The sequence below is a fragment of the Rosa rugosa genome, chromosome 1 (genome assembly GCF_958449725.1).
Source record: "Rosa rugosa chromosome 1, drRosRugo1.1, whole genome shotgun sequence".
NCBI lineage: Eukaryota > Viridiplantae > Streptophyta > Magnoliopsida > Rosales > Rosaceae > Rosa > Rosa rugosa.
Genome location: NC_084820.1, coordinates 58,565,346 through 58,593,345, shown reverse-complemented (window position 1 = coordinate 58,593,345; position 28,000 = coordinate 58,565,346). Strand labels below are relative to the sequence as shown.

General features: G+C 38.8%; 2 protein-coding genes and 1 long non-coding RNA gene across 9 annotated transcripts; all 3 read left to right on the top strand.

The window, feature by feature from the left end:
- The first annotated feature begins 3,402 nt into the window (after window positions 1-3,402).
- LOC133725715 (persulfide dioxygenase ETHE1 homolog, mitochondrial) lies at window positions 3,403-6,431 on the top strand. Its single transcript, XM_062153078.1, has 9 exons — window positions 3,403-3,779; window positions 3,880-4,008; window positions 4,176-4,283; window positions 5,142-5,276; window positions 5,463-5,504; window positions 5,588-5,647; window positions 5,730-5,783; window positions 5,903-5,927; window positions 6,060-6,431. Exons 1-9 carry the CDS (start codon window positions 3,567-3,569, stop codon window positions 6,164-6,166), a joined length of 873 nt encoding a protein of 290 aa, XP_062009062.1. The 5' UTR covers window positions 3,403-3,566; the 3' UTR covers window positions 6,167-6,431.
- A 5,149-nt stretch (window positions 6,432-11,580) lies between these two features.
- LOC133725712 (aspartyl protease family protein 2-like) lies at window positions 11,581-13,850 on the top strand. The gene has a single exon (XM_062153075.1). It carries the CDS (start codon window positions 11,985-11,987, stop codon window positions 13,632-13,634), a length of 1,650 nt encoding a protein of 549 aa, XP_062009059.1. The 5' UTR covers window positions 11,581-11,984; the 3' UTR covers window positions 13,635-13,850.
- A 7,567-nt stretch (window positions 13,851-21,417) lies between these two features.
- On the top strand, window positions 21,418-26,183 carry LOC133725711 (uncharacterized). 7 transcript variants are annotated; one of them, XR_009854527.1, is made up of 11 exons: window positions 21,418-21,443; window positions 21,571-21,685; window positions 21,768-21,963; window positions 22,060-22,228; window positions 23,254-23,290; window positions 23,691-23,781; window positions 24,261-24,725; window positions 24,813-24,876; window positions 25,117-25,182; window positions 25,581-25,728; window positions 25,971-26,183. It is a non-coding gene; the product is annotated as an uncharacterized LOC133725711 (long non-coding RNA). The 7 variants fall into 7 exon arrangements; XR_009854530.1 differs by having other exon boundaries at window positions 23,254-23,304; XR_009854529.1 differs by lacking the exon at window positions 23,254-23,290.
- The last annotated feature ends 1,817 nt before the right edge of the window (window positions 26,184-28,000 follow it).

Genomic DNA, 28,000 nt, shown 5'->3' with positions numbered 1-28,000 from the left:
ACCAACGATTTCAAAGGGACCAGACCAAAGGATTAATTCTGGAGGTTTAATTGTATTGAAAGCAAAAGGACAAGAGAACAAAAGGGAACTGATTTTCCCTGCAGCGGAAATCAAATAGCACAACCGAGTCCGAATGGATCTCGGCTCTGATACCAAGTCAAACAGAACAAAGGAATAAGAGATTGAGAATTTTCTGATGTGATATTTACCTTCTCCAAGAACGGAGTATATATACAAGATACATCAAGACCTATTAGGAAACTAATTACAACAGAATAATCCTAATAATACACAATATTCACAATCCTAATTACATGGCATGACTCACGCTAACACAAAGCTTTACTGAAGCATGAAGATGATGGACATGTTGCAAGCAGACAACTTAAGCTTGATTTATCAAAGTGCTGCCCAGACATGTTGACGTCTCGTCATCTGAACATTGTGGGATCGTGTAATGGGTTGCCATGTCTACACGGAGCCGACTTATTCCGAAACTACAGTGACATTCTCTTATGGAATCCTTGTAATGGAGATACCTATGTGTTACCGAAACATACTGATTTCGATCTGATTATGGGACATATCATCCTCCAATATTTTATGGATTCGGTTATGATTCAACCACTGAAGATTACAAGGTCATACTAGGGGACAGCTATATATGTACGGGAGTATGATGATGGTGATTCTAAGTGTCTCAACAAAGTTGCTGTCTTTACACTTAAAACAGGTTCATGGAGGAACTATTATGAAGAAAGGAGGGTGAATCGTATCAATGAAGGAGAGAGCATTAAATTGGTTGGACAAGGGTGCTAATCAAACGGAGCTCTACATTGGATGGAACTTGTGTTCGACTATAGACACTGCCTCGATGGTTCGAGATCAAGGATTATGTCTTTTGATTTAGCTCGGGAGAAATTTCAAGAGATGGTGTCACTATCTAGTTTTCTCGATAAAGAATGTTTGGACCTCATTTCACCCCCTACGGAGCCATCAAAACTGTTGCCGGAATAGGGAGTACTATTGAAAATAGTCTTGTATACTTTTACGTTCCTAGTCGTACCGATGATACTAAACTTACAATATGGGTGATGAATGAATATGGAGTCAAGGCATCGTGGACTAAACTCTTGCACATCACTTCACAGATTTTAATGCACAAAAAGGCATTTAAATTTGGTATACAAGCTTCCCTATTTCCTATACGCATTTTAGAGAATGGCGAAGTTTTGATGAGCTGCAATGAACGATCGAGTTGGTGCTATACAATCCAAAAGAAAAGACGAACAAGACTGTTCTTGTTACTAATTTGTCATGTGAAGGAATCATGTATGCAGAAACTTTGATTTCACCGGTAATTGGTGGTGGAGTAGGTCTGTAACCAACAATGTGGAGAAGCAGAAGCAAGTAAAACACAGATCGACTACTTTGCAACAAGCTGTCTAAGCCTTAACACATGGGTTATCAGTAATGCCAAGAAGCCTTGGAAGCTTAGGATTGGGTCTTAGCCAGGGGTCCGACAAGCTAGAATACTTGATTTACTTCCTCTTGATTGGCTGAGTGCTCAAAATAGTTGTCCAATGCAAAATTAGACTTTTTTTTCGATTGAATAAAAAAAATTACAAATAACTAAACGATGAAGATCAAAGTTGAGAAAACTGGTCAGATCTGGTTTTGGGAGGATCCATGTCGACCTGTCCCGTCCGGATCTTGGTCGTGGGTCTGCAGGAGGGGTACTGTGGTGTCTCTGGAGCAGTTGGTGTGGCTCTGGGCCGTGGATGGCCAGTGGCGTGGTACCGTGGTGTCTCTGGAGCAGTTGGGGTGGCTCTGGGATGCGGATTGCCGACGGTGTGGTTCCGTGGTGTCTCTGAAGCAGTTGGTGTGGCTCTGGGACGCGGGTGGCCGACGGCGGTTCGTGGTGGTCCTGCGACATAAGCGGGCTGGGGGGCGGTGGCTGAGATCTCGATCTCAGGGTGGTGTTGAATCCGGCGTGTCGATGCTGGCTTGGTGGGCTTCTGCGTTGGGCCCTTGGGAGAGATGGTGGATGGGCCGGGCTTCCGCTTTTGGGCTTTGCTGCTGTTTTTTAATTTCTGTTTGTTTTGTTTCCAGTTGTTGCTTTGTTTATTTAGTTGTTTGCAGTTTGTGGGTTGTTTTGCGCTTTTTGCGCGTAATAAGTCCCTATACTCGTTGTGTAGGGATAGTTGGGCTTTTTGCCCGTGGGTGCAATCTTTGTGCCTTGTCTGCTCTAGGTTGGCGGCGATTTACTGGCGTTGTCAAATGGTTGCTGCCTCCTAGTGGCAGGGTGAGACTTCTTGCCACTGGATGTAGTTTCCAGTGGCAACATGATAGGAAAGCTGGGAGAAGTGACATTATGCTTTGCTGTATTAGAGTTACAGATCAAGTAATCTTTCCGTCGTGTCACCGCTTGGTAGCAAATAGAACCGTCTGGAGCGTGTTCTTTGCTAGTTGGTGTGAATTGGAATACAAGTGTTTAGTAGAGTCGTCTATTGACTTATTTTCTGGATGTACTCTTGATGCAGATTGTAATATGGGGTTTAGGCTCTTTGTCCCCCCCTTGTATTCGTCGGTTTCATTTATGAAGGCCTGAGGGCAGCCACATCGGCCCTTGTTTCAAAAAAAAAAAAAAGTTAAAAGCATTAGAAGCAATCAAAGGAAGTGCATGATTCCAGCTTGCAACGCCAACTAAATGTTCAAATTTGCTAGTGCATCAGCCACAAAATTAGACTATTATTCTTGTTACAGGTTGACATATATGTTGACCTAGACAGTTATTAAACAATATATGATGTTCTAATTTTGCAAATAAGAGCAAATTTATTGAGGGATTCACCATGTTGTCATTTAAGATTTGTCATATGAATTACTTGTGTATCTTTTACAAACCAAATATTCAACTTGACCATTATTGTATCCATTTTATTAGTTTGTAAAAAAAAAGGTAAACTAAAACATTATTGGACCATAATTCATATAAAGTAAGAATTTTATTATAAGAACCAAATTAAAACTTTAAAATAAACAGTGGTATCGATGTTTTAAATCTTACATAACACTAGACTAAATATTAGATGTGAAATACAATTTGACTGGCACTTGTTTGATACATTAAGCATCAACATCTACAATAATCTCACAAATCACAATGCCAGTACATATGAACATGACACAATCATATACTATAGAACATACAAAACCTCCAATTGTTGGCCCCCTGAAAACACAATACTAGGTCCGATAGAGGAAAATTTCCATAGAGGAAAATATAAAACTCCAAAAATGCAACCAGTATTGTATTGCATCGTTGTTCGCATGGACGACTAACACTAACATCCCTCTAACACTCACAGCTGTTGCTGTCACTTTCTCATTGGGTTTGGCGCGCACAAAGGCAAAGCCAAAGCCAAAGCGAATCGCAATCCTTCGTTATCTCACCCAAGAAGGCAAAGAATAATAGCACCTTAAGAAACACGAATCCGTCACTAGTTTTCATCGCTGTCTCTAACCCACAGCAACACTTATTTAGAACAACCCAACAAACCCAAATGCTTCGACTCAGTCTCCTCCCATTTCATCGTTTTCCAATCTCTTCCCATTTCCTCAATCTCTCTCCCAAGTCCACAATGGCCGTCTCTGCTTCTTACACGACGTCGTCACACTCCTCCTCCAAGCTTCTGTTCCGTCAGCTCTTCGAGAAGGAGTCCTCCACCTACACTTACCTCCTCGCCGACGTGTCCCACCCCGATAAACCCGCCCTGGTCAGCCTTTGGTTTCTTTAAAATGAATATGATTAGGATCAAAATTGTGGGTTTTGATTCGTTGGTTATGAACTTATGATGGCATTGATTTGATTTGCAGTTGATTGATCCTGTGGACAAAACAGTGGATAGGGATCTTTCCCTTGTTAAAGAGTTGGGTTTGAAGCTGGTTTATGCTATGAACACTCATGTTCATGCTGATCATGTCACTGGCACTGGTCTCATCAAGGTTTGGACTTTGAGCTTTTTTTGGTTTTGGGAACTCTGAGATTGTGCTAGTTGGGAAAAAGTTGTGATCTTTTATGCAATTTAGCAACATAGGAAAAAAGTTGTGATCTTTATGCATTTTGTGGTTTGGTACTTGACATTGATATGAGTGGTGGTTGTTAATGGCAGAGTAAGCTTGATGGTGTGAAATCTGTGATTTCAAGGGCAAGCAAGTCAAAAGCTGATCATCTGATTGAAGCTGGTGATAAAATCTATTTTGGAGACATGTTTTTGGAGGTTTGGCAGCACTTAGTTTTCTGTTTTGAGATTATTGAAGAAATTGTGTGTTACTTGAGGTGTCGGTGGATGAACTACTGTAAATGCTTGTTTTGCTATAGTTCTACTTTTGTCTATGTAACCTCATGTGTTCAAATTTGTTTTCTTTAGAATTGATTACTTTGTCTCTTTGATGTTCTGTGTGATCAAGTTGTCTTTATAATCATAATGAAATGATGAGCAAGTACTAGGGAGATCATACGCTAATGTCCTAGCCTCCGAGGTGAATGTAAAAGTTAACTTGGTGAATTAATTTGTAGTGTTTAATCCCAACTCTGCCAGAGTTTTGGAAACACACATAAGGAGGTTTGATGCTGAAGGGTCAGCTCTTGGCTGATTAATTAGGATAAGTTCTTTAATATGGTAGTGGTATCTCAAAAATGTTAAACTTAGTCGAATAGGCTTATATGTACTGGTCTATGCTGTGGTCTACTGCATCCCATTCCAGGTGCAACGAAAGAGGGGGCAGAAAGAAACAGCCTTTTGCAACTAAGTTTATCTTGTATTTACTGATTTCGACCTAGTTAGTCTTATTGTTGTGTTGGGAGTGTGCAAAAGTATATTTATGTGTGTCTGTTTTCATTTGAGTTTGCATATCTGCATCTTATGTCTATGTCATGGTCTGCGCATCCAATTACTGGTGCGATGAACTAACTGCAAAACAATGAGTGAGATGACCAACTGATACTGAATTTGTCTCGTTACTGATTTTGATTAGTAAGTTATAAATGTGGCTCACAAATGGGTTCTGTCTGCATCTAGGTATTTGTGCACATGTATTTGTACATATGGATCTCATATTGCTTATTTGTATTTCAGGTTCGAGCTACTCCTGGACATACATTGGGCTGTGTCACCTATGTTACAGGTGATGGGCCTAATCAGCCTCAACCAAGGATGGCTTTCACTGGAGATGCTCTACTCATACGTGGATGTGGGCGAACTGATTTTCAGGTACAGTATGTAAACTTCTCAAATGTTTATATTCTTACTGACCCATTCTCTCTTTTTGCAAAGAAAAGATAAAGGAAAAACAAAGCACAAAAAGCTTGCCAGCAAAGAGTTGACTTACTCTTTATTCAGACTTTTAAGGCGATTTATCAAGGACCTTTTGTTGATTTTTGTTTAATCTCTTTGCAGGGTGGCAGCTCAGATCAACTCTATGAGTCAGTCCATTCACAGGCAAGTACAAGCTGATGAATTTATAGTTATACACATAGCATGATTTTGGGAAACCACTAATGCTTTTGTGTTTACATGTCCAGATTTTCACATTGCCAAAGGATACATTAATCTATCCTGCTCATGATTACAAGGGATTCACTGTATGGAACCATCTGATTTCTATTTCTTCTCTACCAAGTAAATCTTGGCAGCTGCTTATGCCACATGTCTTCTTGGATGCAGGTTAGCACCGTGGGGGAGGAGATGCTCTATAATCCCCGGCTTACAAAAAATAAGGTATACCTTCTCTTTTTTCCATGTTTTCCTCTGCAGTATTAACCGCTTTCATTAATAATTAAACACTCTTCTTCCCTATATTTTATCCAACTAATTCAATTTTTATCTCTTATTTTCAGGAGGGATTTGAAGATATCATGAAAAGTAAGTAAAACATTATGTACCCAAACTTTTAGTTATTCAATTCTACGACTCCCACTCCATTTGTCACTGGATATGTCAACCACTAGGGCTTGGATTAAGTCTCTTTATGTTTCTTTGGGGTGCATTTTGCAGATCTAAAACTCGCATATCCCAAAATGATTGACATAGCTGTGCCTGCAAATATGGTTTGTGGATTGCAAGATTTGTCTGAAAGGCCTGCTGAGTCCGTATCAACCTAGACACATAATCATGGCTCAGACTTGTGTTCTGTACAAAAACGTCTGGATGGAGCTGGCTTAAGTACATGAAGATTAGCTTTCCACAACACGTGATGCATTCTACCCCTACAGTTGAGTTTGTACTTGAATTTGAAAGTATACAGATAATGCCAAAACAGTATTGACGCATCACATTGAAGCATGACTGAAAGAGCAAGCTACTTGTGCCTGTTGTACAATAATGACTAGATAATTAATAATAACACATCTTCTTTACTGTTCTTCATATTGAAGCATCATGCAAATATTCTGCATTTGTTCAAAACTTATGTACATCATATGGAAGTTCTGATTGTTCTTCAGATGGTTCTGGAGATTGTTCTTGAAACATCATCCGTTTCCTTCTCTTGTTCTTGTTCAGTAACAGAATAGATTTCTTAGAAAAAAGACAGTTCATCTCACAATTTTCTCTGTTCTTTTTCTTTCTCTTAGACTGTAGAAATTAGATTTAGCTTGAATCAGCACCTACGGATTATCAAATTGTAAATACTGCTCCATAACCTCATTGAATTTATCATTCTTGTTCATTTTACAGTAAACCTTTGTTATTCTAGAACCATTACAAATGAAGTTACTAATGTGCGAAGAAACCTTTAATATTTAATTATTTCTTCGTCACCTACATTACAACTATTGAATTTCTTAATATCCAAAAGCACAAGCTTTTTGCCGTTCCTCAGTAATGAAAAAAAACCATCCTGCTGAAATCTTTGTTGCCTTGAAGGTTATAGTACTTGATATTAGGCAGCTAGTTGAGAATCGCCAATGTCTCTTCACCCTAGTATAGAACAGAAATCTTTGCAATGAATACTGATATAACTCCTCCAAATTCGTGAACTTGTTAAGGGGTTCAACATTGTCGGTGAAGTGCAACAAAGATGCCAGTATAAGGTGTTTTGGGTGTTCAGGAATATTATATCCATAACAATGTAGCTTAGGGAAGGACGCATATACGATGGAGGAAACTTGCGCATCGGAGATAAACTAAAAAGCATCAGGTGTACACCATCCAGGTAGAGCTTGATGGTAGCCTTTCCACTGCTACAATTGACCACAGACTTAACAAAAGCAGCGTAAAGGGACAAATCATTACTGGTATAAGTATTTATAGATTAGATATATCAGCGATAGAAATTTCATTTCAACAAAGGCAGTTGCTCTTGACTTGTTTGCTAGAGAGAGATTCATTTGTTGCGTTCAGAGTCCAGTTCTTCGGGGATCTGAAACAGATCATTGCAATTTTCCTGTGAAGTTCCATATCTTATAGGAAAGATCGATCAATACCTAGTACGTCCGTACGTGTTATACAACCATCATGTCTTTTTTTTTTTTTTTGGCAAACAACCATCATGTCTTTAAAAAGCAAAATAATTCTATCATTACTAAAATTTTGGAAATACTTCAACTTTCTCTCTCCTTTACATAGGGATTGAGTATACTGATAGAAGGCTAATATGGCCTTATCTGTAACGGACCTCTTAATTAGAAAACTTGTGACAATTCTTTAGAACGAAGGAACAAATATAACTGGTGTTCGCGATGAAGTTGGCAAAGATCAAGATCAAATGCACTATAAAAGTTTTGTAAAAAGATTATCCAATAGACCAATACCTACCCCACAGTATTCAATTACGTAACAGATACTTTCAAATAGGGATTAAAATAGTTGAAATAATAAAGTCCAAGTAAAGCTAGCAGCAATTTCAAAAGTCCAAGCATAGATTTTCACATTCGGACGAATGAAGAAAAGAATGTGGTGGCCTTTTGATTCACATCCAAATGCTACAAGACAGATTTTGCAATTGAAATTCTCATTAGTATTCCCAAAGTTCAATATCTTTGTAATCTTTTACTTACTCCAATATCTAAATGTTTGATTTGGTAAATATTGATAAACTCTTCGAGAGTTTGAGGCAAACCTAAAACGTGATTGCGTGTTGGGACTGCCGTATATGGTAGCACCACCACCACCAACTACTTAATTTGTGTGTCAAACAAAAACTCTTTCCCACCATTCACTCCATTCCACTAACACTTTTGCCTTGTTTTAAATTACTAACACTGTTTCTAGGGAAAGAAAATTGCCATGCTAAAGTAATGCGACTCATGCCTAGTTGTGTATAAAAAAACCGTTATGAATTTATGATAGTGTGGCGAATAGGAATAGAAGAGCAACTTCAGAGCATTTAGATCATCTTTTACAAAATTTGTTTTCATTTAAAATACACGTGAATACAATGCATTTATATTTGATAATGTTAGTTGATTGATAGTCTACTACGTAATCCATATGTTAAAAACTTCAAAATATTATGAATACAATCTTTATAGATACTAAAAAATAAAGGAGTGATGTATATGAGAACAACTTACTAGAATTTAAAGTGCATGCAGTTAGTCCTATTCATCAATAATCTTGATGAACAATTTCACAAATGAATACTTACACGTTACGTGTGCTCATTTTCTAAATTTGATTATATATATATATATATATATATATATATATATATATAATTTTAAGTGATAATTTATAAAATAACATGTCGATCTTTCATATAAGAAGAATTACTACTCTAAACACATGGAAAATGGGTTCTGCAAAACGATATCATAATCGAAGGGTGTGGGAGCTATAGTGTCTTTGGTTAGACTTCAGTACATGATACACCTCAAGTCTTGCACGCATGGAAGATAATATACCATATTATTTACACCTCAAAGCTAGCTACTGAACGTAAAAATACTGTATTTATTTTATTTGAACAACTTTCCAATAAACGTTTTACAGGCGCTGAATAAATACATTCCAAATCGAAAAGTTTGGATTCGAATATAGCAGTGATTGTTGAAACTATCGCTACAAACTTCTGTTTTTGAATATGTGGCATTCATAAACCCTAAAATTTTCCACATAAAAGATTGAAATGGCGAATTTCTCTTTGAATTATACTGAGACTTTTTTGACTAGCTACTACACATAAAAATTGATTCAAAAACTCGGAGCTGGAGATAAAGGGTTGTGTAAACTTCATTTTTCAAAGTCAGCACCACATGGGAGCAGAGACAAACACATGGCACACGTACAAAGTGGAAAAAATTGATTAAAAACGTAGTGTTCATATTTTTTTTCCAGTTTCAAAGCCTTGTTTATAGGCTTTTTATATTGGTGTTAGTTTTTGGAGTCAACATTACTTCAAGACCCAAAATGGTCCAACTGCAAAACAAATCCTATATGCAATTTTTTGATTAAATCCACATATTATATGCTGTCGTACTTGAAGATCATTATGGCGGCAACGGCATGTGTTTCGTTTGTGTTCATATTTCTAGGTGTCTTGTTGAACATTCCAAGCAAATAGTGGCAGACAAGACATTCTCCCATATTTAATAGTTAGGTATTTGGTCCAATATATATCTTCATTTTCATATGACATTACATTCTCCGCCACAGTTTCTATCTAACTCGTGGCAATATTTCCTTAGAAAATCTACGTTACAAATTGTCATGCTGTGGAAAAAGAAGGCAAGTATAGCTTGTGTGCCCAAGTTAAAGTTCATGAGTCATGATCCAATAAGAGGGTCGAGGCTAAATAATCTGTCGATGTACAATTAATCGAAAAATATGTTGAACTTCCACATCTTTAATATGATCGAGAAACGATAATATACATAGACATTGATGTCCAAGAGGTCTAAGGGGTCGCCCATCTTCATGATAAGTCCATAATCGCTTTGACTTTGAATTCCCTAGCTAACGCAACCCTACTGCATATCACCGTCAGGAAACCACGACCTTCAACCCTTTAAATGGTTAATTGTATGATCTAGATAGGCTTCAATTTCTTGTCTATTCTTCTTAAAATACCGTCATCTTGTAATAGATTGATTCCTCCCAACTATTCATGCCCTTCTTTACAGGTGACTTACTTGTAAACGTACATATCACAGCTAGGTCAATTCTGACTAGTTGGATCTGTTGAATAAACCCTAGTTTATCGATTACTCACAAAAAAAAAATAAAAAAAAAATAAAAAATTACAGATTCATTCAAAAATAAATACTTTATATTCCTGTTGCAGCGGCCATTAAAAAGTCTTAATTGACTATATATGAAGCACTGCATGTTTGAATTAATTAGATCATAAACTCATAATTATCCGATTGAAATGAGGGTGCTGCCTAATGTTTGAGCAGTATTTAAGGTCGAACATGAAGGAAAAAAGGAAGAAATATATGGTTTCAAATTTTGACTTCACTTATCTGATATGGTTTCAAGTTTTGACTTCACTTATATGATAATTATAGTGACTAAATAAAGAAGGCAATAGTTTAATTTAGTCTTAATTAAACTGTGAAGTTAAGTAAGCGCGGTACCGACATTCTTGTTTAGCTTTTAACACTCAACATATGTAAGTGCAGCTTTCCTTTAATCTCTTGAAGTTACGTGTAACTGCAGCAAGAAATATAAATGTTCTTGGGTGGGTGGTATTCAATGAAGCCATTGAGTATACGGTGTATATATAACCCAATCTTCTTTTTAATGGTAAAGAGTTGTTAGATGTGACATATTTTTTTTGTGCTTGAGCTTTGAGTGCCCCCGTTTTAGTTGGCGTAGTCTATAAAATGGAGAGTTTCACGATTTTGTTAAAGAATGGCACGTATAGTTCACGTAACTCACTATTAATTTTTACAATTCTAATATTGTCTCAAATTTAATCACTTTTACGTGTAGAGTTTTACTAAAAAAATCTTGGTGCAATTAGTTGTAGACCACCTACGGTATAAGTTACATATTTTTTCTAAATCTTTGACAATTTTTTTGTTTCAACATTTTTTATGTTATTTTGAGACCTCAAAAATTCCGCTTATACGTCATTTGTCTTGACCAAAGGTTACACAATAGTTTGGCTTTCTGGTCAAAATTCTGTACATTTTCATTGCTTGTCTCAATTTTAAAGATTTGATTGGGACAAAGAAAAAGAATCTACTGTTTTGTTAAGAAAAAATTTGAGGAATTATGTTGTTGCAAAATATAGACTAAAGCTAAACCAAGACCAAATTTAAAGTCAAAACCATGACCATGGAATATTACCAAGTAAACTAAAAAAAATTGAAGTAAAAAATACTAAAAAGTATTTGAGAAAGACTGGTGCAATGGCAGGCTGGTGTAGTATGTAACTTATAGCGGTAAATGAAGAAGAAAGAAAGAGAGAGGAAGAAGCAGAAGATGAAGAAGACCAGGTAAGCACTTACAGAAAGAACCATAACGTAAAAAAAAAAAAAATTATATAACATTTCCTCATTGAAACCGCGTATTCAACACACCTCCTTTTGATTCAAAGTCTTTGATATTCATTTTGAACACATAAGACTACTACTACTACTACTACCTCGCATCACAACTCAGACTCACCTCTCTCTCTTTCTTCGCTTTGCTTTAGCTCTCTTCTCTCTTCAATATATAAGTTCTCATCTCCCACATAAACATATTTATAACCTCTGTAAATTTGTTATCTGTCCATTTTTGAGCTCTGATTCAAGTTTCAGTTTCTGGGTTTTTTGTTCTTTCCTCTGCTTCAACTACCAGTCCTGCTTTGTTTTCATTCATTTCTGTTTTCTGGGTTTTTGTTTGAACTTTAAACAACCCTTTTGGGAGTTCTTTCTGATTATTTGCTCCAAAAAAGCCTTGAAATTTGAGTCAAAGATTCATGCTTTCTGGGTTTCCTGTAGGATTTTTTCCCCAGTAACCAAACAAGAAGAGAAAATCATCAGCACTATGTTTGTTAAGGCCTCTCTCGCTCTGGCTCTGCTTCTGATCTTCGCAAGCGCTTTTGTATCTATTGCTCGGATTCACAGCCACGACAATCACAGCCCCAATGGCTCAACTCTCGCCGGCATAGAGTTTCCGGAGCACATGAGCTTCAATGCTGTGTCCTCTTCATCCCACACCGGCTGTTCCTTTGGAAAACCAGAGTCAACAACCACGGAATCAGCGCCGAATGAAGAATCTGATGACGGAGAAGATGAGGATGAAGCAGTTGGTCCCCAAAAACATTCTGTGAAGCTCCACTTGAGGCACGAAAAGAACTCTGTTTTCGAGTCCACGACCAAAGACTTGACCAGAATTCAAACCCTCCACACCAGAATTGTCGAGAGAAAGAACCAGAACACCATTTCAAGGCTACATAAAGACAAGAAGGTCCACTTAAAGGAGGTTGTTGTTGTGGCTCCGGCAGCCTCATCGGAGTCTTATGTCAGCGCCAGCGAGCTTTCAGGCCAGCTGGAGGCGACGTTGAAGTCCGGGGTGAGTCTTGGCTCTGGAGAGTACTTCATGGATGTTTTCATTGGTACACCTCCTAAACACTTTTCTTTGATACTTGATACTGGTAGTGACCTCAATTGGATTCAATGTGCACCTTGCTATGATTGTTTTGAGCAAAACGGACCGCATTATGATCCGAAAGACTCAACTTCATTTAGCAACATAGGCTGCCATGATCCCAAGTGTCAGTTGGTTTCGTCTCCTGACCCTCCTCAGCCTTGCAAAGCTGAGAACCAAACATGTCCTTATTTCTATTGGTATGGGGATAGTTCTAACACAACTGGGGATTTTGCTCTCGAAACTTTTACTGTTAATCTTACATCTCCCACTGGGAAGGCTGAGTATCGAAAAGTAGAGAATGTGATGTTTGGATGTGGCCATTGGAATAGAGGCTTGTTTCATGGGGCTGCAGGGTTGTTGGGACTAGGGAGAGGGCCTCTCTCCTTTGCTTCTCAGCTTCAATCACTGTATGGTCATTCGTTTTCGTATTGTCTTGTTGATAGAAACAGCGATACGGATGTTAGCAGCAAGTTGATATTTGGGGAGGACAAGGCCTTACTGAGCCACCCAAAATTGAATTACACATCCTTGGTTGCTGGCAAAGATAACCCTGTTGATACATTTTACTATGTTCAGATCAAATCTATCCTAGTCGGAGGAGAAGTGGTGAAAATACCGGAGGAGACTTGGAATTTGTCCTCGGAGGGGGCTGGAGGTACAATCATTGATTCAGGTACTACATTGAGTTACTTTGCGGATCCTGCCTATGAGATGATTAAGGAGGCATTTTTGAAGAAGGTTAAAGGGTATCCCGTAGTGAAGGACTTTCCGGTTTTGGATCCTTGTTACAATGTGTCTGGAGTTGAGAAATTGGAGCTACCAAAATTTGCAATTGTGTTTGCAGATGGAGCTGTTTGGGATTTCCCACTTGAGAACTACTTCATCCAGATTGAACCTCAAGAGGTTGTTTGCTTAGCTATTTTGGGGACTCCTAAATCTGCTCTTTCGATTATTGGTAACTATCAGCAGCAGAATTTCCACATCCTCTATGACACAAAGAAGTCTAGGCTGGGATATGCACCAATGAAATGTGCTGATGTTTAACAAACTTTGCTAGAAGGTGGAGAAAATTTGTAAACATGGTAGTCTGGGAGGGACAATTTTTTCTCTTCTTTTTAGTCTTTTTTCCTCTTACTGAAAAGGATCAGAGGTAACCATACAGAAATTAGATTCATTGTTTTTCCTTTCTTTATTTTAGACAGGATCATAATCTGTACTGAAATCAGAAGTATTAATGCATTTTGTACACATTTTATACTGCTTCTGCTTCTTACTTCCATAAATTTATGGTTTATGAATGTGGGTTTATAGTTTATGGTTTGATTTTGTTCCATAGGTTAAGACCAGAGTTTTACTACACCTGGTATGAGACTCTTGCTTATTATTCCACAGATTCTTCACGTTGGGAAAGACCTAAACTGTGTGTCAGTTTTGCTATGTGAATTATGAATCTTTCTTATCCTCCTAATCTATATTATCTTTAAGTTTGATAATTGTTTATCCCATTGCGTATCACAGTTGGACTATTATTTTGTATGGAGGTCGCTTGTCCTGAAATTGAATATAGATCATAACAATTAAAAACTGGTCAATTGTTAGGTGCAAGAAACCTTTTTCATATTACAAATACAAAACAAAGAATTAGTCAACCGTTTGGGCTGTCACAGACTAGCTACTGTTTCAAGTTCTAAATATACAGTTGATGATATGGCAAGTATGAGCTCACTCAATTCAAAGGTAGTTCCAGATTAGCCTCCTAAGAACACTCGGTGTACCTAAATTTGTCACTTCGATTATGTGTACAAGGATCTACTTGGATCAATTATAGTCATGTATTACATCTTCAAGAGTTATGAGTTCAATATGTGATCCGAATCACACCAGAAAAGTGTTATGAATCCATTCTTGTTTTGGCTCGCACACTCTTGAACAAGGCTAGCTAGGACTAGAATTCAAATAGATTATAGCAGACAAAAGAACCAAGCAAAAATTCAAGTACATTCTGAGTTACCTTAGTGGTAAACATGGTTTAAATGGGTTTATGGGTTCTGAAAATTTACTTCTTTGGGAGCTAAATATCCGACACAAAGGAAGTGCACAGAACAGAATGTTCAATCTCTCCTGCCAACCACAATTGAAATACTTTTGAAATTTCTTCCAAATGGAAGAAATGTGCGGATTCCACATTGAAAGGTAGACGGTTGTGACTGCCTCCAAAGGGCCAACTATGTACAGCTTTAGACGCCCTACAACTATTTCATTTTCATTCTTTTACCTACCATTTTAATGCAAGTCATTGTCTATGAGATAGGTACTATTACCAAATAATCTGATTAGGATGATAAATGGACCATTAACTCAATCACAAATCACATAATGGGGATTGATACAGTCACCTGTAATTAAGTGCATCAGTTGGGAAAATTTGAGGTTCTGCTTCAATTTTTTCACTTCCTTTTGTCTTTCTTTCTAGCTTTCGGGGTAAGGTTTATGTCCCCCCCTTCTTTAGGTTGTATTTTCTTTTTCTGTTATTAATAAAATAAAAATAGGGGGACGGGCGGTGGGTTCCCAGAGTGTGGCAAACCCCTCTCCTTCGGGATTGAGGGTGGGACTTGTTCCCTACATCGTTTGCCTCCGAGGAACTATCAGTTGGTGCAAGTTGGGATGCTTTCTGGGTTGATAGCAAGAGACCATTCTACTAAACCTTCAAGGGTTATGAGTTCATTATGTGATCCCGAACACACCGGAAAAGTGTTATGATCAAATCCATTCTGTTTTGGCTCGCACACTCTTGAACACAGCCAGGACTAAAATTCATCAAAAAGTTCAAGTACATTCTGAGTTCCTTTAAATGGTAAATATGGTGTAGATGGGTTTGTGGGTTCTGAATATTACTTCTTTGGGAGAATTTCTTTCAACAGATACATATTTTTTTTGGATTACAACATTTCAACAGATACATATTTCTGACACAAAGAAATAGCACAGAATAGAATGAATCTCTCCTGCCAACCACCATAGTTGAAATGCTTTGAACTTTCTTGCAATGGAAGAAATGAATACATTCCAAATTGATAGGTAGACGGTCGTCCTCCAAAAGTCCAATTGTTTACAACTTTAGACCCCCTACGATCAGCAATGCTGATTCATTTGCATAATTGCATTCAGTTACAACATTTTAATGCTAGTCATTGTTTAGGACCTGTGTCCTTCTTGCAAATAATTGGATGAATTAGATTGTTTACGACGGGATTTGAATTTTGACACCAGTAATTAATTGCATTAGTTGGTAAAACTGGGGATTCTTTCTGGGTCTGATAGGAACTTGTAGGAAGAGACAAGTCTACTTAAAATTTCAATCTTTGACGACCTGAGTCAAGGCCTTCATTCTTCCATTCATAATAGCTGGGGTGATGGCTCTGCTGTGTGTATCAATCACCATGTGTCCTAAGGGAGTAGGGTAGCTTTAGGCAACTCCAATACTTTTCTGCTCAGTTGGTGCTTTCTTGGGATGCTTAAGTCTTTGTCAAAAGTTCAATTGAACCCAGCCAATCCTCCGGAATTGCAAAATGATGTCAGGCTAATCAACTCATGGATCCCTAACTCTAGTGACTGAAAATGTGGAGTTTCAACACAAATCACACCTTACACATGTGACATGTGTATGTCGTTTCCTGTTGTTTCGCGTGGTGTGGCCTATGATGGGACAATGGATGAAACAACAAGAGGGAATAAACCCGAAACCCAACTTTGCTTCTGTCCTCTCTTCAGCCCCCTCTCCCCTCAATTTTTCCTTAGATAACCTCCCTGTTCCCTCCTTCGAGAATGGCTGCCCCATTATTCAAATTTCAGAAGATGCATACTTGCGGGGCATTCAGCGTTGCCAATCCAACCTGGTTGGTCGGCTTCTCTCCCCACCTAACGGGATCATGCCGAAGTCTCATGAACTCGCACAGCGCCTGCGTCAGTGCTGGCCTGCCCTGCAAAATTGGTCTGTAGCTCCGCTGGGCAAGGGCTTCTTTATGTTGCAGTTTCATTCCCCAGAGGACAAGCAACGTGTTTGGTCTATGGGCTCAATCAATCTGCATCCTGGGATTTTACGTTTGATCCAATGGACTCCTAGTTTCTCCCCAGCCACCTACAAGAACACCTTTGCACAGGTCTGGGTTCGTTTCTGGGATCTTGGCTTTGCTTATTGGGAGACCCAGACGCTATTTGAGATCGCCAGTGGTATTGGCATGCCAGTGAAACTTGACCCCAGAACAGCTAATCGTTCCATTGGTCTCTATGCGAGAATATTGATTGATGTGGATCTCTCTAAGCCTCCCATTGAGAAGCTCCAGATCAGTAGAGCAAGTGGTGAGATTATTTCTGTAGGGGTGGAGTATGAAACTTGCCCAACCTTCTGTGACGTTTGCTGCACTGTTGGACATCCTGCCTCAAAATGCAGGTCTAAGGTTCCTTCGGACCAGTCACCGGCTCGGGGCAGAAGCGTAACTCGCACACGTACAGCTCGTCGCAGGCAGCCCAAGAGAGAGTCAGGGATGAGAAGGGAGCAGTCCAATGAGACACCAAGTAGTTTGGTTGCCGCTCACACTGATATTGCTCAGCCAACGTTGATTATCCCAGAAATTGATACTTCTCTAGCGGTGCAAGTCCATGCAAAGAATGCTCTTATGGTTCAGGACAGCTCTTCTATCGCCAGTGTCCCGCCGGGTTTTAGCAAGTTGGATGGTACTCCAGAAGTGGGAACCTGCAGAAATGAACTTGAAACTACAGATGATGTGACTTCTATTAGAAACCAAGAAGTCAATGCAAATGATGTGATCCCCATTAGAAAACCAGAAGTATTGTTGGATGAGGCTTTGGAGGAGGGAGAGTTCACGCCTGTGGTAACAAAGAAAGCAAAGAAGCTTCAAAAAAGGTCTGAGAAGGCCAAAGTTAAACCCAAACCTGGGTTGCGCGCTCGAGTCCAGAAGAGCGCAAAACACTTTAATTGTTAATGAAGATTTTGTATTGGAACGCCCGTGGCATGGGAAACGATGACACACGACGGGCTTTAGCTAATATGGTACGTGCTCACAAAGCCTTAATTGTTTGCATTTCAGAACCTTTCATTTTGTTTAAATCTGTTCCTTTCTCCTTTTGGAGATCCTTGGGTCTCCAGCTCGTTACTACTAATAATCGGGGATTGCAAGCCCCCAACATGTGGTTTCTTTGTCATGAAGCTCTCAGGGTACAGGTGATCTCGGCCTCAGACCAACAGATTTCAGTATCTTGTAGCTTTGAGGGGGTTTCTTGTACACTAACGGCGGTGTACGCCAAAACTACGATTGCCGGTAGACGTCATCTCTGGCAAGAATTAAATCAAATTCATTCCCAGCATGGCCAGGGGCCCCGGTTGGTGTTTGGAGACTTTAACTGCATCTTGGGTGCGCATGAAAAGCGTGGAGGAGCTCTGCCAAATGGAACTTCATGCCTTGAGTTTAGTCAGATGTGCTCTGATTGTGAGCTTTTGGATATCCCCACAAAAGGCCTAGCTTACACATGGTCAAATGGTCATACTGAGGTCAAGCTTGACCGCGCTTTAGGGAACATGGAGTGGATGACTTCCTGGAATTCAATGGATTGTTGCACACTTACAAAGGCTACGTCTGATCATTGTCCCATTTTAGTGTCCTGCTCCAAGCTGGATGCTATCTCGAGACCACCTTTCAAGTTTCAAAGTTTGTGGTTGCAGACACCGGATTTCTTGGCCCTAGTTCGATCGTTCTGGAACAGTCTGCATTATCATGGGTGCCCACAATTTATCCTAGCAGCTAAATTACGGGCTCTAAAAGGCATGCTAAAATTATGGAGCAAAGAACAGGTGGGAGATGTACATGCTCAGGTCACTCACTCAAAGGCAGCTTTAGATGCGGTTCAAGCTGAAATATCCACTCATGGTTTATCTGATGAAAGACTCAATGTAGAAAATACAGCCCACAACAGTTATTTAGCGGCCCTATCTCTTCAAGCTACTCTCTTAAGGGACAAATCTAGAATACGTTGGCTAAAAGATGGTGACAGGAACACAACTTTCCTTCATAACATGGTCAAGGTTCGGAGTCTTCAAAATTCAATTACATCGTTGTTGGTTGAGGACAGGGTGCACAATGATCAGGCTGCTATTGCTACACATGCAGTACAACACTTTGAAAGTTGTTTCACTCACGATCATCAAATAGGGGTCACTGGTCTAGTGGAAAGGGTCATCCCTCATATGGTAACGGAGGAGGAGAACTCTTCTCTTCTTGTCACTCCTTCTGCTGAAGAAATTAGAGATGCCGTGATGAAAATGGATGGCAATAGTGCTCCTGGTCCTGATGGTTTTGGAGGATGTTTCTTCACTTCTTGTTGGTCTGTGGTAGCTCATGATGTAACTCGGGCAGTTCAGAGTTTTTTCATTAATGGTTACATTATGCCGCATTTCAACTCCAACATCCTCATTTTAATTCCTAAGCTTGAAGACGCTGAAAGCATCTCAGACTTTCGTCCAATTGCACTTGCTAACTTCGTGTTCAAGATTATCACAAGAATTATGGCTGATAGGCTCGGTCCAATAGCTTCTCGTATCATCTCCCCTAACCAAAGCGCCTTCATTAGAGGACGGTCCATTGTTGATCCCATTGTGCTGACCTCAGAATGTGTGAACCTCCTTGACCAGAAATGTAAGTATGGGAATTTAGCTATTAAATTTGACATCAGCAAAGCCTTTGACACTTTGGACTGGAATTTTCTTCTTCGTGTCCTCCGTGCCTTTGGGTTTGATGCCACCTTCGTTAACTACATTCACACTATCTTGCAATCTGCATATATATCTGTCAGTGTTAATGGGCAGGTCAATGGGTACTTTACATGCTCCAGGGGTGTCCGTCAAGGTGATCCTTTATCTCCTTTACTGTTTTGCCTAGCAGAAGAAGTCCTAAGTCGTGGCCTTTCTTCTCTGGTTAATAGAAGGAAGATAAGGACAATTGCAGCGCCATCAAGTGTTTCCCCACCTTCCCATGTGTTGTTTGCGGATGATATTATGGTATTTCTTCAGGGTAAGCCTTCTCACCTAAGAAATCTAATGTCTTTTATGGATGAATATGCTGTGAATTCTGGGCAGGTGGTCAACAAAGCCAAATCAAACTTACTTTTGGGAAGATATGCTTTGCTAAGGCAGAACAGAACTTGTGGTTTACTTGGAATACGACCAGGACAACTTCCCTTCACCTATCTCGGTGTTCCCATTTTTATTGGGCATCCGAAATCTGTGCATTTGGTTCCAATTGCAGACAAAGTGAGGTGTAAGCTTAGCTCCTGGAAAGGCAAACAACTGTCGCAAGCAGGCAGACTGCAACTTATATCCTCCGTAATTGAAAGCATCTTGATCTACAGCTTCCACATCTATGAATGGCCAAAGTCCCTTCTTAACAAAGTACAAAGTTGGATGAGAAACTTCTTTTGGAGGGGAGATCCACTTAAGAACGGATCTGCCCTTGTAGCCTGGAGTACGATATGCTTTCCAAAATCTCAAGGAGGGTTGGGTTTAAAGGATCTTTTTGCTTTGAATAGATCATTGTTATTAAAAAGATGTTGGGAGATGGCTTCAAAGGCTTCTACATCAGCGAGGTTCCTTCATGATCGTTTTCTGCAAGTGGGTTTGCACCCTTGTTCGTCTTATAAGAAATCTGCCATTTGGCTTGGTTTAAAAAAATTATGGCCAAGGCTTCTTGCAAGGGTGCAATGGCTCTTGGGAGATGGTTCTACAATACGGTTTTGGAAAGATAATTGGTTAGGTGAGGCAGTAATTCACTCCACAGACTATGAGGAGGAAGTCAGGAAGCTCCTTAATGACAAGGTTGGTGACTTCATCTTGAATGGTCAGTGGAACCTTCCCCCCAGCTTCTGCAGGGCCTTTCCCCAAGTTGCCCAAGTTATTAATGCAGTCCCAATATCGTCTGATCTTGCCCCGGACCAACTGATCTGGACTGAAACATCATCTGGCACTTTGTCGTCCAAGGAGGCATACCAGGTGTTGTCTCCTCCCATTCCAGCACCTCCTTGGTGTGCGCGGATCTGGCATCAGGCCATCCAACCTCGAAAGAGCATGGTGGCATGGAAAACCCTTCTCAATCGAGTTTCTACCGATGAACGGCTTCAGCGTCGTGGTACTAGGCTCTGTTCAAGATGTTATCTTTGCCGAAGACACAGTGAAACTATTGATCATCTATTTCTTGAGTGTGTGGTTGCCGCGTCCTCTTGGGCTTGGCTCCATCAAATGTTCAGGCTTCTTATCCCTCCAGGTACATCCCTGCCTGACTTGTTTCTTGATGCTACCCTCACTACAAAAAAGAATTGCAATGGCTACCCCTAGCTAGCGTCGGCACTGATTTGCCGTCGCTATTGGTTCAATTTTTGCTTCGGCAAATCATGCAGTGGCCAAAATTACTACGGCAAAGCATGCCGTCGTCAAAGATCCGATATTTGCTTCGGAAAAATGTGCGGTCGCCCAAAATTACTTCAGCAATAGAACACCGTCGCAATAATTGGCGACTACTTATGGTTTCCGTAGCCTTAAGCACCAGCCCTAGATATTATATTTGACAAGGAAAAAAACAGACATCGATCAATTTACTTAACTCTTGTGAGCCCTCTCATTCTCTTTCTCAATCTCGCCGTCGATTTCAATAATCTTGAGAAGCCACCACCACCACCAAGATCTCTCTCACTATAGCCGCCGGTCTCGGGATCTCTCTCACTATCGCTGCCGGTGTCAGTGCCAAGAAAGATAAAGAGCCTCCTTCTATTGGAGATGCCTCCGATAGGGTTCGTTCTCTTCTCTCTCTCTGTTTATGCCCTTGGGCTATTGTTGGTTACTATAATTAGTGATTGATAGCTTCCTTCTGTGTTTGTATTATTGTTGGAGCTTAATTGGTTCTGGGCTTAATTCTAGGTCATTCAATGACCAGTGGTAGATTAACTGAAGCTGTGGAAGAGTGCCTAAAGGCAATCAAATGTGAACCATCGTGTTCTCATGCCCATTATAGGCTTGGAACTCTTTATTCTAGGTATTCTTTGTGATTGTATTATTGAAATTAGTTTCCTTTCTTCTTATCATAGATTTGTTATGAGATTTGACCTTTTATGCAGGTTTGGTCAAGTTAATGATGCAAGTTGGCATTTTGAGTTATCTGGGAAGAATATTGGCTCAGAAATTAGGCAGCGTCTATTACGTATTGAAGCTCACTATGTAAATACTAACAAGGCGAGGAAGGTTAAAGATTGGGATGGGGTTTTGAGAGAAAGCACTTTATGTATTGAAGCTGGAGTAGATGCATCAAACCAGGTGATTTGAAATTACTTGACCAAGTTTTACGGCTTCAAACATGTAACTTTGTTTACTTTTAATTATATGATTATATTCTATGCTTTCTTGAGGCAGTTGGTTGCTTTAAAAGTTGAGGCCCTATTTAAGCTTCGAAGGGTAGATGAAGCTTTTGAATTAGTAAATGCTGCAAGTCATTCGATCAGAAGAAAGTAGTCACAAAACCTTGCAAGGGGACAGTATGCTTGCTGATAATTGAAAATAAACTCAATTTGTATCTTGGAAGGTAAATTGCGCTTTACTTAATTAGATTAGGGTTCATTGTCCTAATATAAGATTCTAAATTGTGGATTGTCACATAATATATGGCCAAAGTACACTATATCCCACCCCTGTTCTGGCCTTTTGGGTCATTTTCAGTTTACCCTTTTTCCTTTTCATTTAAACACATTGCATTCTTATCACACCTCAGTCACTTTGATTGCCTGAAAGTGAACTACCAATATTACATTACACTTTGAAACCCAAGCTTCCTGAATTAATAGCCAAAGTGACTGAAGTACAAAATTGTTCAATTTTGAAACAGTAGTATGTTTGCAATGTGTTGAAAAACTAGAAAGTTGTGAAATGAAAGCAATCTTAAGATAGAGGGTAGTAAAATGTAATTAGCCCTAAATATATTAATAAAATCTAGAAATACATAATGCTATTGCCTTATATTTGTCAAATAGCTTTGTGTTTAATTAAGTCAATATCAAGATGTCTATCTTCTAGGTAGAGCTAGACCACTGGGACTAGATCTCCTCAAGATAAGTGATTCTTCTTGTTCTCCAAATAAGAAATGTAGGATCTATGTCAATATCATTGTATTGACATGCTGTGTAATTTCTGTTTTTCAAACACATATGCCATGGATTTATAGGTTATTGGTTTAATTGTAAAAGAATATGATGTCGTGCATTGATGTTGATTCATATTTTACTTGTAATCCATTTACAGTACACACCCATGCTTTTTATGTGGGGTTATACTGCTCGCATTTATCCTATAGCAGAATTATTTTGGCTTGGCTCGATTGCTTTATTTCCTGATATCTCTCTTTAATGGCTAAGGGAACATGGATGTTGTAGTTATAGCTGCAGAATTATGTCTTTTGTTCTCATCCTTTTTTTTCTTGTTTGTTTCATTTTACATCAATTATTACTTGAGGTATTCCCTGTTTTGCTGTGTAATTTCTGTTTTAAGTATATTAGGATATAGCTAGTCTTTTCAATTTAATTCTATATGCAATCTGATTGAGATTTTTTACAGGTAAAGAAGTATTCAATTTGCTAAAACTTCAGTATCTGTAAGTGTACTCAAGTATGTGTGAGTGATTTCCTGTATGTAATTAAACTTAAAAATATAAAGTTTCAGTCTTTTCAAACTCTTAAACAATCATGTACCTATAGTTTACCCTTATATCACCTCAAAGCACCTTCTAATCTACCTTATTTAAAATGGTATGTTTTCTAGGATATTGTTTTAAACTGCTGTTTATCTGTAGTGTTTAAACTGCTCATCCTCATGAACTTGGGTCTCATTCATTTTTCGTGTTCCTTCAGAATTACTCATGTTTCTTGTTTATGGTTTAACTACAGCTCCAACATTTGAACTAGCACTGTGAAACCTCTTGGCTTTCAATTTTGGTGTATGTAGTTTGTTTTTGTTCGTTGCCTTATGTTGTTCCCTGATTGCACACTTTGCAGGTATTTCAAAGGTCCTGAGATTCTTGTTGATTTACAAGATTATGACTATTCTTTGGACTAGTGGATTCTCGGTTGTATTTTTGCTGGAATGGTAAGCATTTCCCCATATATTTTTTTCTTAGTCATCTAATATATTAGATACTGCTGCATTGTTGTAGTTTTTTGCTGGTATATTATATCATCCCCAAGCACCCTTGACAGTATGATCTTATGATCTTTTACTTTGGTGGAGGTGCTTCAATATCTGCCATGGCTGTTCTATCTACCACTAGTACTTTATATGCAAAGGAAAAGTTTTTTTTTTTTTAGACTGTCAGAAACTTGCTTTCATATAGGGATCATATGTCCTAAGAATTAGGAAATCAAACTGTCAGAAACTTGCTTTCATATAGGTGTAATCTCTTATTGAAATATAAAATTTTGAGTTGCACTTTGTTTCGTTGAGCCATTGTCAGATTTCCATCTTGTTGCAGTGATTTCTTCTACAAATATGTATGAGTGGTTTTCCTCTCACTATTCAAGAATTTTGTATTTGCGATTCATGTTATTTAATGAAGTGTTTGGGAACAGGTTGATTCAAAGAAGTTTGGAATGCTGGCAAATTGGCAGCGGGATTTCACCATGGAAAACATATTGATGCAGCTGAAGAAGGAAATGACAGCCTCACACAACCGGAAGCTTGTCCAACCACCCGAAGGTACATATTTCTAATGGGAGGCAACTTTGAAGATTGTCACTGATCTGTTGAAACGATGGATTGGCATAGGCTGAATCTCTTTTATACATGTACAATATTTCCATTATTGACAACTTAAGATATTTCCATTATGGACAACTGGAGGAAAGAAAGGAAAAGTGGTCCTCAAGCTCTTTAGTGTCACTCTCCTCTATTGTTTTTCTTTTGGATGATTCTTGTTTAAACATTTCTTATTGAGAATTTTATCCATGTATTGAGTGAAATGCAATTAAAATCAGTTATGGAGTGCTAATTTCATGATACAGCTCATCCAGAATTCATATTTCTGCAAGAACCAGGTATTGTTCTCTCTATTCCTCGATGTACATTTGTATTGTTAAACATTTCTGTACTTTATTTAATCATTGTTTTTTTTTACTTGGCAGAACACATGCTCAACTTAAGTTGCTAGTAGCTGCTGGCATGTTTAAATGTTAAAGTTTTTAACAGGTAAAGTAAGGAATAATGTTTGTATTTTGATTATGGCTTATTGGTTTACTCTACAAGTAAGGAATGTTGCGTGGTTCTGCATGATTTAGATGCTTGTGTGTTTTGATGTGGACATCCATATGTGGTTGCATCTATTAAGTTTTGGATTAAGATGCTGCTATGTAGTACGGTTTGTAATTTAATCGATTAATAGTAGTGTTATATTGCTCAGTTGCACTAATGTAAAACTTTTGATATCAGGTTGAGGACTAGCAAAAGAAAGATCAAAAGGCCAATAAAGTACATTAACTACCGGGATTATACACGGTAATTACTTTTGCTTATGTCCTAAGTTTGGGATCATAGAGATTACATTTCGAAATACGACTGCTCTACAAGGGCAAATCACATAGTTCCAGATGGAACTTTGTTTTGCTTCTTTCTTTTGCCTCTGCCAAAATTCATGATTTGCCTTAAGAAAATCTGTCTTAGTTATTATGGTATAGGTGATATGTGGGCTGAGTTTCAAATAAGTTTATAGCTTAGAAAATGGAATAAATAATACCGTGGTATGGTATTTATGCAATTGAGAACTTTCTATGAAAAGGCTAGAAGGTTTAAGATTATGGTCTTGGTGTCTTTATTGCTTCTTGGTACATATGAGTTATCAATAATCATGTGCCATGTATCGTGTATTAACATACATTTTTGTAATTATGTTGCAGTGGAGATATGTAGGATGCTATTGATAGCGTATCAAAGGCTTCTCAAAGTAAGATATCAAAGGCATTTTTGCAGCAGCCCCCTATTCAGGAACTAATTGGAAGGGATCTTCATGATATATAATGAATGGAAATTCAGACATATTTCGAGGTAAGTATGGAACTATGGATTTTGCATTCTTCAAATCAACTACTCTAGCTTTAATCGTAGAAAGACCTGGATTTAGCACACTTGCTGACTCAAAATGTCAAAAAGTAATTAAGAGTTCAAGTGAAATATTAATTGTATGTACTGGTATGAACAATATCTATGTCATGTGTACATCTCCCATTAATTTTCCAGCTTTTTGTTTCTTTAATGAATGCTTGAAGATTTCTGACTTTCTGTTATAGGAGGCTTGCAACAACACTAGAGTAATTGGTACATGAAGTAGATCGAGGAAGATCCCTGCAAAGTTCATCTTGAAGTAGCTAGAGGAAAATAACTAACTTGTAAAGCTTAATTATCGATCTTGTAAATTTTGGTAGAAGTTTCATTCATTTTGTAACATTTATGAGGAAAATTAAAGTGTAACATTTCCTTTTATATAAGCTTCGTTCCTTTTTTTATAGTTTTCATTCATTAAAAAAAAAAAAAAATCAGCATGCATTTGCATGCCGATTTTTTTTTTATTCATAAATAATATTTTTGCGACGGCATTTTTGCCGTAGCAAATGACTTTTGGCGACGGAAAAAAACTTCAGTAGCGGTTGGTGGCGTCGCCATTGGTATTTGCGACGGCATTTTGCAGTCGCAAAATTCTTGCGACGGCAAAACGTTTGCCGTCGCTAATAGTCTTGCGACGGCGAATTGCCGTGGCAAATACCATTGGCGACGCCACCAACGGCGTCGGAAGAATTGCCGTCGCAGAGCCGTCGCCAATGCTCTTTTGCGACGGCAAAAGAGGCTTTTGCTACGGCATTGCGCCGTGGCCATTGCAATTTTTTTTTGTAGTGCCTCTCTATGCTTAATCAATCTTCAAAATTGCTATGGTTTACATCTGTCTGCAACTTACTTTGGTGCCTGTGGAGTGAACGTAATAAAAGAAAGTTTGAAGGTGGAGAGTGTTGCCCCTCTAGATTCAAACAGTTCTTCCTACTGTCCATAAAAGAATCTGCAGGTTTAGCTTTTGTCTCCGCCTCTTCTCCCTCAAGTCAGATTCCCATCTTTGGCTACTTGGGCATTTCACCTCTTCTTCCCTCGGCCCCCCGCTTCATTCCAGTGATTTGGCAATCCCCCCCTAGAAGCTGGTTTAAAGCTAACTCTGATGGTTCTTACCGGGATCTTAACCATGCTGGCTATGGAGCGATTTTCCGGAACTGCGATGCGGCCTTCTTGGGTGCTTTTTCTTGCAATGCTCAGGTCTCTTGTGCCATAGATGCAGAGTTATTGGCTGTGATTGAGGTAATTAAGGTGGCAAAAGAGAGAGGTTGGTTCCCTTTGTGGATTGAAACAGACTCTATGTTGGCTTTACAATACTTTAAAAAGCCATGCTTAACCCCGTGGAGGCTGCGGGTGCAATGGATGAATAGCCTTAATTCGATCAGCCAGTTTCAGGTACACGTCTCTCATGTCTTCAGGGAGGGAAATCAAGTTGCAGATAAGCTGGCTAACTACGGTGCCTTGAATAGTGGGTCAGTGTGGTGGGATTCAATCCCTCATTTCTTGATTAGTTCTTTTGGTCAGGATTTTTCTGGACGTACTACTTACCGGTTTGCTTAATTGTGGTTGTTCTCTTTTTATGTTTGTTATATGTATAGGAGTGGTCAGGCCTAGTCCCCCACCCTTCTCTCTGTATCTTGTTTCCTTCTTAATAAATTCACTTTTGAGGGACGGGCGGTGGGCTTCTGGTTGTAATGGTCCCCTTCGGGGTTGTGTGGGTGCCTTGGTGCCTCTTTCTGACCGTTACAGAGAAGCTAATATCGCCTAATCCTCATTAGTTTTCAAAAAAAAAAAAAAAATAAAAAAAAAAAAAAATGTGACATGTGTATGTGTATCTTGTTGCCTATTAGTTTAGTTTGAGACACTTTTTTTTCTATCTTATCTTAATACAGCAAAATCTTTCAATTAAAAATGAAAAGAGACACACTTCTTCATTCACAATACTCTCCGCAATATAAAATAAAATAAGAATAGAATCTTGTAAGATGATGAAAAATTTGTTTGGCGAAAATCTCTCATAAAAACAGACACACGTATGCTGAATAAAAGTGGTCGGCAAAAACTCTGTATAGAAAATAAAATTAGAGACACATATGCCAATAAGCATCCCATAAAACTGAAACATATATGCTGAAGAAAGACGGGAAATTCTTCTATGCACGGGCGTTGGAAGTGAACCAGCAGATTTTAGCCGTTGATATTTATAGCCAATTTTTTTTTT